At 38.2% G+C, this 15,022-nt stretch overlaps 1 protein-coding gene across 13 annotated transcripts in view; it reads right to left on the reverse strand.

The window, feature by feature from the left end:
* Positions 1 to 15,022, reverse strand: part of LOC6580505 (protein muscleblind) — a 186,317-nt gene that overhangs the window by 26,097 nt on the left and 145,198 nt on the right. For 9 of the 13 annotated variants that reach the window (XR_006357922.1, XR_006357921.1, XR_006357919.1 and 6 more), the window contains exons 3-5: positions 5,271 to 5,441; positions 3,462 to 3,644; positions 1,040 to 1,273 (exon numbers count right to left, since the gene is read on the reverse strand). Coding sequence is in view for 9 of the 13 variants with exons in the window: in XM_044011203.1 (XP_043867138.1) it covers positions 1,040 to 1,273; positions 3,462 to 3,644; positions 5,271 to 5,441 (588 nt within the window). In the remaining 4 variants the exon portion in view is untranslated. The remainder of the gene's footprint in view (positions 1 to 1,039; positions 1,274 to 3,461; positions 3,645 to 5,270; positions 5,442 to 15,022) is intronic. The other 4 variants (XM_044011200.1, XM_044011201.1, XM_032730215.2 and 1 more) reach the window with 1 other exon arrangement.

A 15,022-nucleotide genomic window follows, 5' to 3' on the forward strand; every position in this document is an offset into this window, starting at 1 on the left:
ACCGCCTAAATGAGTTTTTAATTAAGCATTAAACTCTATATTATGAAATTTATGCACTTGATTAAATTTGAATTACAACTGCAAATTACACACGCAATAATTTTTCCAATTTTAATTCCAAGTGTGGGTTGAATCAAATATCATAATTTATATTATATTTATTTATCAGTTTGTTTGCTCTTTTTTCCCCCTATCTCTGTGGCTGTGTCTGTGTGTGTGATTGTGTGTAAATTTGCAGTTATTTATTTGCTGTTGTGCTTAGGTTTGCATAAAGTTAATTAAATCGTTTACATGCAGCATTAGGTTTTCATCGAATTTTGCTCTCAATAAACACTAGGGCTAATGGGTATATATGGGTATATATGGCTATAGCATGCAGTTAACATTGGGCTAACAGCTGTTGAACAGCATCAGAGTTTCGCAGTCTCTATTCAAAGCAAATTTTCCATGAAAACTTAAATTCTACAAATATTTTTGGCTATATATATATATGTATATTTGTATATATTTTACTAGGAGTGAAAAGAGTACAAAAAATTGTTTGCATACTTTGTGTGTTTGTGAAAGTTTCTTAGTGCGGGTAGTAAAAGTGTTTCGTTTGGTTTATCTTTGTTGAAGCGAAACACAAAATATTATGAATTGCTCTATTAAGCAACAGAGTGACGAAAATTAATAAGTTTTCCAAGAAAAATTTACTTGAATAAGCTGAAATTAATAGCAGAAATTGGAGCAGCTGGCGCAAAAATGAGGAAATATAAAAAAAAATAAAAAAATAAATTTTGCGACTCATAAAGAAAATGCAAAAAAAAAAAAAAAAAAAATTAGCTGCCTCTCTCTCTCTCGCACGTTCCGTCACTTTAAGTGAGTGAGAGAGAGAGAGAGACAGCAATGGTATAGGGTTAGGCTGTGGGTTAGCTGGGGGATTGGTTTGTGGGCTGGGCTGGGCTGGGCGATTAGGATTTTTTCTTTGTATTATTATTGTAATTTTTTTGTTTAAAGAAAGAGAAAGTATAAAAAGTAAATATAGAAATAGCCATACCGCAGCTGCAGCAGCGACAGCGGTGGCGCGTGTTTGGGCCGCTTTTAATTGTGCCTGTAGGTGCAGGGGGGGATGAAAGTAGCGGCAGGGGTCACGTGCGCATCTGCCCTTCACGGCGTCCATGCAAACCGTTATGGAACCATCGTCGTGCCGCGCGACGCTCTCCTGCGGATGCGCGAACCGGCATTCCGACTCGGCCCGTTTGCAGGCGCCGCGCAAGAATTCGCGACAGACCTGGAAACACATTTTTAGGTTTTTTTTGTTTTTTGGATTTTGGTTTTTGGATTTTTTATTTTGTTTTGGATACGGCGTCGTATTTTGGATAATTGTTGTTGTTGTTGTTGAGGTGGTTCATGTTGTTTTTTGTTGTTGTTGTTGTTGTGTTGGTTGCACAGTTGATTGCAGTTTGCGGATTACAGATTGTTTGTTGTAGTAGTTGGTTGTTGTTGTTGTTGGTTGTTGGTTGTTGTTGTTGGCGGGCAGCAATAGCAAAAGTGGCAGCAGTTGTGGTTCAGAGTGTTGATGTGTGTGTGTGTGGTGTGTGTGTGTACAAAAGGCGAGGTGTTGTTGTTTATATTTCGTAATTCAATTTTATTTTTTTTGCACATAGTGTGTGTGTGTGTGGTGTGTGTGGTGTGTGTGTATTGGAAATAATGGAAGGATATTCAGTAACTGTTCAGTTTTTAAATTGTTGTTTTTGTTGTTGTTTACTTGAAAAGTAAAGTTAAGTAGGCGAAACGCAACAACTTTCAATGCATTTTCATTTGATTCATTTTGGGTGTTAGAGCCGATTTGTTGTTGTAGTTGTTGTTGTAATTGGTTTTGCAGCGCATGCTTCCATATGCATGTAGTATATATGTTAGGTATATAGATCGATACATACACATATATATGCTAGGGTTTTTTTTTGGACAGCAGATTTGGCGTGGACTAACTTTCATTTCGGTTCAGTCCGCACCATATTTGGTTATTTTAGAGCGAGCCGATTAGTTTAGTTTTTTGTAAGTTTTGCACTTGAGAACAACAGAGGAACACAATAAACAAAAGTATAAAACAAACAAGGCAAATGCAAGGATTAGGAGTAAACACATTAAAAGCTACAACCTGTAGAGGATCGATAAACAGAACTGGAGTAGATTGTCCTAATGGGAAAGGTATGGAAAAATAAACTAATTCATCTATGGAACTCCATAACTTTAACATTTTCTATAGGAGGAGTAACAAAATCGAACCATATATAAACTAAAGCTAACCTAATCAACGGTCTAAGAAATGTCTAATAACAGATCCATGTAAAGCAATGTTTACTTACATTGCAGTTAACATAAAGCCTAGCTTTAAAAAATGAATATATATTTCAAATAAAATCGAAAACAAAGTTTTGCCCAAGTCAAACCTGGGATCTACTAGATCTAGCTAGCTGAGTTGGAAAAGATCATAAATAAATTAAATTTTATTCATATTTTAAACAAATAAAATTTTAGCTATTCAAAAACTTATGCCAGCTAGGAATAAGAAACAAAAATTATGTATTATTGGTAAAAGGATTTGTGCACAGAATTGTAAATTTATATATTTTATTGTTGGTCTGTTGGTTTTTTCTTGCTTTATATACAAATGCACTGGGAAGATAATATATGTTTTGAAAGCGCTTGCCGTAAGCTTGGCAGGGTAGCAGCTGCTTCTTGAAAGCGCTTCGTTTCTTTGACGTTTAATATAAACAAAAACTGTGCCAGACTTCCGACACCTGAGAGAATTGTTACCGAAACAAAATAAAATAGACACGGTACCATATAGCGTATATAGATATATCATATGTCAAAATCAAAATGAAAAGTATTACATCAGACATAAGAATAAGTAGAACGATCTTCTTTTTTTTGTTAGACAAAAGTTCAAGTCTTCAAATACGAATGTGTGTCAAGTAGATCAAATCAATTTTTATTATCAACGAATTGTTAATGATTATTGTTTCGTTATAATTTCATATAATTATTATTATCTTTTTGGCAGAACTGAAGAGAACTTAAAACGCTGTACATTGTTTTTAGTTGCAATATCTTTGATACATAGTTAAAAATATTAGGTCTTATAAGAAGAAATACATAATAATAATGATAATTGTAACAATAATAAATCATAGTTAAATAAAGAACTCAACAAATTGGCATGCGAATAGAAATTATAATGAAAACAAGTCCAAAGAAAATCGTTTCTCTTGGCATTTTGTTTGTCATTGTGTGTACGAAATTAATACGATAAAACGATAAACGATAAACGATAACCGATAAACGATAAACACAATAAACGTAAGCGTAAATTAAAGCACAATTCACATATAAATGCAATTCATTTCATTGGCCTCTATTGCAGTCGATAGTCAATGAATACAAATCGATAGAAGGCAACAACTGTCACTCACCTCTAATCTGTCGGAGCGTGGAATTTTCTGTTGGGCCACTTGCACGGTCTGTGGCACCACCGGGCCCAGCTGTGAGGCGACGGCCGTCGGATCGGGTCCCAGCAAAGTAGGCACTAAGTGTCCGGTTGCATAGTAAGGACTGTATGTATTGGCTGGTATGCCAGTCAAGTAGGGATTTGCGGCCTGTACATAAAAAAAAGATAAGAGAATCAAATATTTAATACATCATGTCAGTGGCAAACTATCAATCAATCAATCAATCAATCAGATGTTAATCACTCAAAGAACGTCTTATGGAGTCCATTATGGGCTGAATAGAATTGGAATCTTATAAATAGCTTTCAGCAGTATTTAATCTACTAAAGAGAGGCAGCTCTAATCTTGAAAAAAGCTTGAGGATTTTATATTTAATGAGTTGATTTAATATGTAATAATAAACTCTTTTATTATAAGTAGGAGATTTTGGTGTTTCTCCTATTTATGTAATCGTAATCTTCTGTCTTGCTGTACTTCCCTCTATCTACTTGATCACTGTAATATGAAGATGACATTCAAACTTTAATCTTAAGTTGGTTGATTGAAGTTAATTGAGGATGTTCATCTTATATTCATAATGTAGCTTTAGAATATGATAGAACTTAGTTCAAAATAATGATTATGGTTGAGTATTTACAGAACAAATATTGGACTTGATTCAAGATGATTTAATTAAAGCTTCAATACTTTTTATATTCACAGCTGCAGTGCTCAGTAAGAATAATCAGAAGATTAATCCATAAATGAAAATTAGAAGCTTTGTTAAGTTAGCATTTAATTTTAACTAAATATCGTTAAATTATAAATGAGTTCAACTAGAAGACGAGTTAGCAACATTCGATTATGAACTTTCATAAAAAAAATATAATAATCAGGTTTTTCTTTATAACTGAAATTTGTATATTATCAGCGAATCACATACATTTTTCTTTGGTACCTATAGTTCAAAATAGTTTTTCTCTATTTTCACGTTTCACCTCACCGCTAGATTCACTTCAAAATGAACAGCAATTCCTCTAATTTCCACCTTATTCCCACATCATTCCCACGCACGCTTATGATTTACACCAAGTGTTAGTGAATTTTAAATGAGATTTCGTGTCAGGCGGGGCTATCGCAATGGCTTATGACAGCTAAGCGTTTAGTCCACTTAAGTTTTGTAGCACCCGCCCACCTATTGCTGCGGCACGTTAATGAAGCTTCATGCATTTTTTAGCACTCATTTCAGTGTCGAACAACGGCGTTTGCGGCTAATGGTCGCTGGCATTTAGAAGGCCATTTCGAAAGGCAAAAAGAAAAAGCAGCCATGTTTGAAAATAATTTGAGAATTAAATTTCGATTTGTTAGAATATTGCGGCGTAAAAGAGAAAAAGTGGCGAGTGCTGCGGCTGCTTCTGCTGCTGCCCCATTGGCATGAATAATGCATGCGCCCGGGTGAACCGGACAAAAACTGACTCGAATTTCTTCTATAAGTATATTATATGTTCCGTCTCTACGTCTCACCCTCGCCTTGCTCATTTTCGCGCATTCAACATTTTCGGACTGGGGGGACGGACACGATTCTGTGTTATTCAAAGTCATGCAGCAGGGCGCAGGCAAGTGGAAATTGAAGTGGGATATCCGCTTATAAATATTCATATAGCACAAATTTGTTAGTCGCCTGTCGCTCGCTCGCTGGGCCACAGTTTGCCAGCGCTTAGGATATTCAATTAAAGTATTATGCGGCTTTTCGGGCAGCGGGCAGGGGGCAGTGGTCAGGGGGCGTGTACTTACCACGGCTGGCACTTGGCCCGATATGACCTGCTGGCCGGGCGCCATGCCCATTTGTTGCATTAGTGCATTCTTGAGTGCCAGATGATTGCGTCCGTTTATCAACAGCTGATCCTTCAGATGCTGTGGTGGATGAAAGTATTTGCACGGCGGTTTGTCACGATTACAACGACCCTGGAAATAGTCAAAAATTTCTGTTTAGAATTCATGTTTCTAAAATATTTCTAAATTATTTATTTATAATATTTAAAAAATGTGATACACAAAGTTTATAAACAGTTCATGAAATTTCTCTTTCTGTTTAGAATTCATGTTTCTAAAATATTTATAAATTATTTATTTATAATATTTAAAAAATATGATACACAAAGTTTATAAACAGTTCATGAAATTTATCTTACAAATAGAATAATTCTTTTGTTTACATTAACTTTAGTCTGATTGAGACTGTGACGTCATTAATGTTAATGCTTCACGCTTCGCGCATTCTAGCCTAAATTTATGTTAGCGTGTGGCCAACTGCATAAATTATGCGCAACAGTGTTGAATAACGTTTATATAAATTGCCAGTGGAAGGGCTTACCTTAATGTTTTATTTAAGTGTATTTTCAATGTGATTTAATAAATCACGATAAAGCTTTGATCTCTTAAGGTTAATTTATTTCAGAGCTAACATATAAAATAAGCATAAAAGAAAGCACTGAAATAACATTAGAGACCTAATGCCCCATATATGTAGGTGTAATATATAACAGCTTAACACTTTAATATTCAGAGAGAAACTCTGATTTTTCTTCAAATTAATTAAAAATATTAAATATAATATTATATTTAAGGAAATGTATAAAAAATATAAATATAAAGAAAACATATTTTTTTATACATGAATACATAATTTTCTGCTAGCCTCACACTTGAATTAAGAGAAACTCGAATTTTTCCTGATATTTTAATAACATTGTATAAAATCTCAGTGTCCCACAAATACAATGAAACCTTTTAGATATATGTTTGATCCATAACGGAAATCTGATTGATTCAATGCAGTCAAAATGACGCATTGCTGTCGTGCTGTCATGTCATAATTTCGAATATGAAAATTCTCTCACTAAAAAAAAAGGGAGAAAGAAAAACAATTAACTGCACGTAATGTGAAAATGTTGACTGCAGATATGCAATCAAGCTGCACAAAAAAAAAAAAAAAATACCGAACAACAGTAAAAATGGAAAAAAGCCAAACAAACCTCATATTAAATCGATAAAAAGTAATTTCGCATCATTAGCAGGTGTAATTATGGCCACGGATTAAGCCGCCGAATCATCAAGTACCTTTACATACGTTGTGTTTTTTTTTTGTTCCCTTTTTTGTGTTTTTCTGTACTTTTTTGAGTGGTGGCCTAAATGTCAACAATAATTATAATGAGTTCGGACTAATGCCCCAGGGCAGCGGGCTGCATGCAACGTGGCATGTAGAAAAAAGATTTAATACAATTTCAGCGAGTGTACGTGTGTGTGTGTGTGTGTGTGTGCGGCGAATTGGGTGCGCAGACTGTCAAACAAATATGCATGTAAATTATATTTAATTCAGAGCAAATGAAGTTAACAAATATTTACACATGCCCAGGCGAACGGAGCTGCCCCCGCCTACGCCCATGGCCGAGTCCTTTGTCCGCAAAAAAAAGGAGAGGAAAAAGGAAGCGAAAAGCATGCAAAATATTTATATGTATGCATAAATTGATTGTTTGCCTGGGCTCGAAACAGGAGCACGTAGTTCACAATTTTCACTTTTATTTTTTGTTGCTTCTTCTTTTTGTTGGCATTCACAATTTATGACGCAATGAAAGCTCTGCAAGATTTATGGCGTGAACAAAATGAAATACAGAGAGGGAGAAAGACAGAGAGAGAGAAAACTCTCTCCCAGCCGCTAACTTTCATATAATTGTTGTTAAAAAAAAAATTGTTCACTCTGCACACACACACCCACACACACACATAAACAAAATTTTATTCACTGTTGATGTTATTTGGCAAATAACACGAATTGCAAAAATACTTGCACAAATATTTGTTTGCATATTTCTCAATGCCAATTCAGCTTGACAAATGCTGGGCGAATGCATAAAAAAATATGTAGCAGAAACAGAAGGCGGTCGATTGACAATCGATAGACTGGGAGATACCCTGTAGAAAAATGGGTGATATCGATTAGATATATAAATCAATTATATTTGATAAGTAAACTATAAAAATTAAATCAAATTATATTTGAGCTACATACTCTCTTTATAAAAAATAAAAAATAAATTAAAGTATATTTAAATAATACTATATAAAATAATTGATAAACATCTCAGGTATTCCTTACTTGTCCCCTTTCTCTCTCTCTCTCTCACTCTCTCTACCCTCCCAATATTAATCTTTTCAATTCACGCCCTACACTCCCCACCCTAACCCTTTGCCCATGCTGGGTATAAATGGATTTTAAAAGCAATTTTTTATTGTTGCACAAAATAAATTTAATCCAATTTGTGTGCAGTGAATAAAATGCATTTTGATAGTCCAACGGATTTGCTTTAGTCTATTATAGCGCCGTTGGCATTACAATAAAATTACTGGCTGCTGAACAAGTGGAAGCTGAAAGAAATATTGGTTGCCAATTAATTAGCTCAATTATTTGTCGCACACAAAACCTGAAATGTTTGTGAGCCAAACAATAATTTGCATGCAATTTGTTGCTGCCGATGATTTGCAATTTTGATCAATACACAAAATATTTATTGACGCCAAACAAACAAATTTCTTTGCACATCAATTTACGAGCTGCGACTCGTGCAGCAACAGCAACAGCAGCAGCAGCAGCAGCAACAGCAGCCTGAAAGCAGGCAACATGCGGGCTGGCTTCAAAGGCAATGGCGAAAACCCGTTCGCTGCCTCGCTCAGGCACTTTTGGATTATTTGTTTGTGCTTATTGGCGCCATTGGCTGTAATTTAATGCTTCGATTGAGTTTATTCAACAACAGCAACGGCAGCACTTACAGTTCCAGTCGCAGCAGCAGCAACAGATTCAATGATGGCAAACCAGTCGCATCTGTGTCTGTCTATCTCTCTATCCCACTCCACCGCTCTCTCCCTCTCTCTCTCTATCACTATCTCTAACACCCTCTTTTTACCAGTTTGTCACTTGGTTTTAAATGCTTTTACAAGCTGTCTATAAAACGCGGCTGCTCCCCTTGCATTCACAGGCGCTGCTCTAATTTCCAATAATTAAATACAAATGTGATTTTTTAGTGTGCTACTTGCCACTTGGCAGTTGCACAGTTGCCAGTTGCACAGCTGGTGGCACTGTTACTTGTTGCCATCGCTTGTGTTGGCATGCCTCGTATCTGGGTTAATTGCAGCTGATTGGCAGGCAACCGTTGCCATGAAGCGTCGACCATGCGATTCAGCCCGATTTGGTTGCGAGTCGATAAAATAGGTCAATTCACTACCTAAATGTGCAGGCAACATACTTTGTTTAAATGTTCAATTTGATGACTAAATCGATGCAGTGCTTATGCAGCTAACTAAAGTGAGCTAGAGTGTGTATGAGTATATCAATTATGAAACTCTTTAGGGACAAGGTTCTTTAGAAATGGTTGTGAATAGAGTAAAAAGGAAAACTAGAATCCAGTTACACTCACTTTGTAATAAAAACCTAAATTTTTAGGGTTTTAAATTTTTTGCTGAAAAGAAATCAGTATGAAACGAAACACAGCAAAATAATATTAAAAAAAAAAATTATATATGATAAAAAAAGAAAATAAATATAAAATAAAATTAAATAAATGAAATAAAAATATGTATATAATAAATAAACAAATATAATAAATAGATAAATATATAAGAAAATAAATAAAATTATATAAACAAATAGAAAAAAAACTAACAATTTGAAATAAAAAATAAAATTTTAAAATAATATAAAATAAAATATTATAATAATAATAAAATATGCAGAAAATAAAATAAAAAAGATAAATAAATAAATGGAAAAAATAAATTAAATAAAAACATAAGTAAATTAAAAAATATAAATTATATATAAAAATAATATTATTTTATAAATAATAAGGAAAATTTAATTTTTAATAGATATTGATAATATCATAAAAAAATATCTTCATAAATTATATTTTAAAATAAAATATTTAATTGCATTATTAAATTGTAAAAAATATGGTTAATAAAGTCACAGTCCTAGCTTGAACCGCAAGAATAAAATATTCGAAAGAATTTCAGCAACATATTTGTAGTAAGCATTAGGAGCAGCATCAACTATTCAGACTTCAATGTCAAGCTCACTTTTACTAATTGAGCTGGCATCTCTTCATAAACGTGCATAAATACACTAATTTGCAGCACTGTTTTCAACACTGCAACACAAATAAACTGAAATTGTTGAGAATTATGGCAACTAGCTCCGACTGCATACATATACTCGTATATGTGTATTCGTGTTAGTTATTTTCAATGTCACTTGGCAAATATTTAAATTGCATTTGGCATTGCAATCAAATAAGATATTATTCTTGCTCAGGCGAGACAGAGACACCACCAGCTCGAGGGACTTGCTCACGTTCTTGGCTCTAATGGCGACGTGGCAGACATTATCTCAAATGGCAAGTGGAGCTTGTCATGTGTGTGCGCCGCCTCGCAGCAGGGGGCGTGAAGGGGGCTGGGCGTGCAGGCCAATTTCTTGTTGGCTCAATGTGCCACACATTTAGCTAGCCGATTGCTCTCTTCAGTTCTGTTCTGCTGCTGCTGCTGCTGCTGCTGCTGCGGCTGCTTCTATTTCCACTTTTACTCCTGCTCAGATTTCTTTCTCTTCTTTTTTTTACTCCCAGTGCCAGACCAAACATTTTCATGTCATTTCGATTGTAATCTGCATGACTGGCTCCCTCCACGCGGCCGAGACAAAAAAAGAGTAGAGAAAGATTTTTAAAATGCTCCAAAACGAAGCAAGGAAAAACGAGTGTGAAAATTGCAAATGGTGTCCACTCACGCACACAGAGCGAACGAGTGAGTGCTGGAAAGAGACGTGCAGATAGACGGACAGCCGGACGGGTGGACAGGCGGACAGCCGAGCAGGCAGACAGTCGGACAGTTGGACAGCCGGACAGCCGTACAGTGAGACGTACAGCATATTTGCATTGTGCGCGCGCTGCAATCGCGCTGTTATTCTCACTGCATTTTTATAGCAGTCACACCGCACCATCTCGAACCCTTTCCGAGAGAGAAAGAGAGGGGGAGATTTACATTCGCTTTTTTTTCCAGTGTTGTCACCAAAGCCTTGTGCAGATTATCCGCTTTAAATTGCAATGATTACTTTTTCCCTTTTATTTTACTTTTATATATATATTTTTTCTATTTTTTGTTGATTTTTTTTTAGGTCTGATATAGCTCTGGCATTGGCCTGGCATTTCAGAGCCATTTTTCTTCTTCGCTACGCTCGAAACAATGTTGCTGGCTGTCGCCGTCGTCTGGCATCCTCCGACTCTGACTCCGACTCCGATTCCGACTCCGACTACGGTGCGGCTGCATGAGCGTTGTGCGTCCGTGAGGATTGTGTCCGCCGCATTGGAGGAGGCTAAGGAATTTTTCATGTTTTCATGCCAAGTGCAAGTCAAGTCCAGTCATGTATATCGTCGCATCGTATCGCATTGCCGACATGCGTCTTGGCGACGGACCGGCATCGAGTGAGGACGCCCGGCCAAAGGCACTCAACGAAGACGACGATGAGGAGAACGTTGGGTATTAAATGTCATTTTGCATTTCGTGACAAGTTGGCTAATCTGACTCGAAAGTTATTTATTTCTCCTTTGTTGAGTGCAAAGGAATTTTTCTTGCACTTTGCTAGCCCGAGCATTTTACATGGCATTTGCCGAGGGTAGCGCCACCCCTATTTCTGTTTAGTTTTTTTTCCCTCCCCCCCATTTTTTTGTGCGAGTCCTTTTCAAGTTTAGCTACTTTTCTTCAATTTGGCGACGATAGAAATCGCCTTTGAATGTTAATAAAATGGATTTTTATGCAAATTTAAAACTGTTTGGCGGTTGGCTGCCTTGGTATGCATTACAAATGCCAGATGCCAGAGGGTTAGACCTAGACAATGAGTTTGCCATAAAATGCAAATGCTGTTTGCTCAGCTGAAATTGATGACCAGCAAGCGCTCGTTGCCTGCATTATGCAATTTTCAGCATGTTCCAAGCGCTGACATGGGCTGAGCATTGAAGTGCCCCTCCTCAAATTTATAGCAGCTCAAATGGAGCTGTAACTACGTTTGCTATAAATTGTCGCTCTCTATTTTCAGCAATTAGAAAATTTCATTGATTTACTGCTCTAAGTTCTGGACAGCTGCTGCTTCTTCTTCAGCCTGGCATATTTGTAGTCTGAAACTTGATTTGATTTCAATTCACAATAGACGTTGTTGAGCTATCGAGATTTTTCGAATAGCTTTAAATTATTAAACGATTGAATTTACTTAGTGATTAGTTTATTAGCGATTATTAGAGTTTACAGAGTTTATGTGATAGACGCGAGCAAGCGACTAGTCTGTCGTGCTGTCCGCTACTATGTTTGTAATAGTCAATCTAACACTGCATCTGCTCTAAACAAGAGTTAATTGCATACTAACTACAATGTACGCGAGCCGGCGGATTAAGCTGAGCCGGTGCGTGGGTGAAAGAGACAACGCAAAAGGGAGAGCGTGATCTCCGTTACAAATTCTCTTACATGATAACATATTCTATGAACTGCCGCTCTTAATTACAATGAAGCGATGATTGCTGAGCCCAACATCCTCCCCCCCGTTGAAGACTTAGTCTTCAACAGAATCCTTAGGGGCAGCAAGCACAGCTTATTTGTAGCTCTTCTTATCTCGCCAACTTCAGTTTTTAGTAGGGCTACCCGTGCAACGCCATCACTTCCAGGGATAAGTTCGATTATTCTGGCTAGTGGCCACTTAAGTGAAGGTAGATTCTCATCCTTCACAAGAACTATGTTGCCAACAGCCAAGCCAGGTTTAGAGGTTCTCCATTTCGCTCGCTGTTGTAACAAGTTGAGATATTCGTCCCGCCAACGAGTCCAGAACACCTGCTGGAGATAGCTTACGCGCTGCCAAGCATCCAAACGATTAAAATTGAGCCCGGTTAGGTTTGGCTCACTGAAAGACGAAGGAGGGCCACCGTTGAGGAAATGCGCAGGAGTCAACACGTCTATGTCTGATGGGTGCTCTGAAATCGAAACTAAAGGGCGTGAATTAACGACAGCAGCGATGTTGCAAACCAGTGTGCGAAGCTCATCGTAAGTTAGGACGGAGGACCCAACACATCGGTAAAAATGATGCTTCGCTGTCTTCACTGCAGCCTCCCACAAGCCACCAAAGTGAGGTGATCGTGGAGGGATGAAATGCCATTCGATTGAGTCTGCCAAACAGAAATCCTTCACAGCCTTCTGGTGGGTGTCTGACAGAAATAGACGCTTCAACTCCTGAAGCTGATTGCGGGCACCAAGAAAGTTTGTGGCGTTATCCGACCAGATTTGACTTGGCTTTCCTCTGGTGCATATGAAACGTTGAAGTGCATGCAAAAATGCCGCGGTAGTTAAATCCTTGACTAACTCCAACCAAATAGCCTTCGTAGCAAAACAAATAAACACACAAACGTAGCATTTCACAGGCGCCTTGTTTCGTGACTCAGGCTTGTAAAAGAAGGGTCCGCAAAAGTCGACTCCAGTCACTCCAAAGACCCGATAGCCGTCGACTCGATCCTTGGGTAGATCTGCCATTATGTGTTCAACGAGTCGGGGCCTTGCACGAAAGCAAATTACGCATCTCTGAATTACACTGGCTACAGTTTTTCTACCTCCAATTGGCCAATATTGGGAACGAACCAACGCTAGCACTGCTCGGGGACCAGCGTGCAAGTTTCGCTGATGGAAATGCATTATGATGGCTCTAGTTACTGGATGAACTTTGGGCAAAATAATTGGATGGCGACTATCGAAATTTAAAGTTGAGTTTTTGAGACGACCATCGACACGTAGCAGCCCAATCTCATCAAGGAACGGTGACAGCGAGGCTAGACTGCTGGATGACGGAACCATTCCTTTATTTCGAAGAGCATTTATGTCGTCTGAGAGATGTGTTCGTTGAATCATTCTTAACAGTATATGAGTGCCGTTCCGGATGTCTGCTAGGGTTATTCCTGGACCATGACTTTTTTTAATAAACTTTGATACGTATGCAAACGTACGCTGCAAGCGGCCGAAAGAATTCACAAACTTGCAGTCCATAGAGACATCATGGACTGCGTCCTTTACAAGAAGCACAGTTCTTCGACGCTCAATTGAAGTTCTTTCTGGAAGTGCTGAGACTGGCCACTGAGATCTGGGCTTACAGAGGAAACCTGGACCGTTGAACCAATGTAATGATGCATTTAAATCCGAGGGCAATGCACCCCGAGATAATATATCCGCGGGATTCAGTGTTGTAGGTATATAGTGCCATTCCATTGCTGATGTGAGATCTTGTATCGTGGCGATGCGATTTGAAACAAAAACGTTAAATCGTCCGGGCTCGTCATTGATCCAAGAAAGCGCAACAGTAGAGTCAGACCAACAATGAAACTCGCCTGCGAAAATGCCTAAGCGAGCCACTTCATTCATTAGACGCGCAAGCAACTCTGCCCCGCATAGTTCCAGCTTGGGAACCGTGAGCGTTTTTAGAGGCGCAACTCGAGACTTAGAGCAAAGCAACCTGCTGATGGTATGCTGACCTCTGGATACAATATAAATGCAAGCTCCGTATGCCTCGATGCTGGCATCGCAGAATCCATGGACCTCAACCTTCGATCCTGGTATTAATGATAGCCTGGGAAATGCACTACTAAGACCATTGCCAAAGTTGCTGCAAATGTCTAGCCATGCAGTGTGACATGCAGACGGGAGACTCTCATCCCAATCAAGTTTATGCCTCCAGAGTTGTTGCAAGAAGATTTTAGCTTTCGTTATTACTGGGCCGACCAGGCCGAGGGGATCATAAAACCTAGCAATAGACGAGAGAACAGAGCGCCTGGAGGGCTTAGAGGCTGAATTCAGAGCTAGATATGAGAAAAGAAGTTGATAAGATGCCGGATCCCATGCAAGGCCAAGTGTCTTTGTAATGTCGCTGCCATCGTTGAACCTAATGAGCGATTCCTTGTCACAGTCTGTTACGCCGTCCAGTACCATGGGATGGCTTGAACACCACTTCCTCAATTTAAACTTCCCACATGCCAAGATTCCAGCTGTCTCTTGCATAACAAGTCTTGCTTCTTCGACTGAATTTCCTCCACTAATCAAATCATCAACATAGAAATCGCGAAGCAGTACGTCGGACCCGACTGGGAATGCGTTCCTTTCATCTACGGCAAGCTGATGCATGGCGCGCACAGACAAAAATGACGCTGGTTTTGTTCCATATGTTACCGTATCAAGCCTGAAAACTTCCAACTCATCATCTGGCGAATTCCTCCATAAAATGCATTGTAGATAGCTGTCCGGCTCAGGTACTTTCACGCAACGATACATTTTGCAAATATCGCCGGTGAGTGCAACTGGATAAGATCGGAAGCGCAATAATATGTCGACTAATTTTGGCTGAATGACGGGACCTGACATTAGAATGTCATTCAACGAATGCCCAGTTGTTGTAGATGCAGATCCATCAAAGACGACGCGAA

The sequence above is a fragment of the Drosophila mojavensis genome, unplaced genomic scaffold (genome assembly GCF_018153725.1).
Source record: "Drosophila mojavensis isolate 15081-1352.22 unplaced genomic scaffold, ASM1815372v1 contig_81, whole genome shotgun sequence".
NCBI lineage: Eukaryota > Metazoa > Arthropoda > Insecta > Diptera > Drosophilidae > Drosophila > Drosophila mojavensis.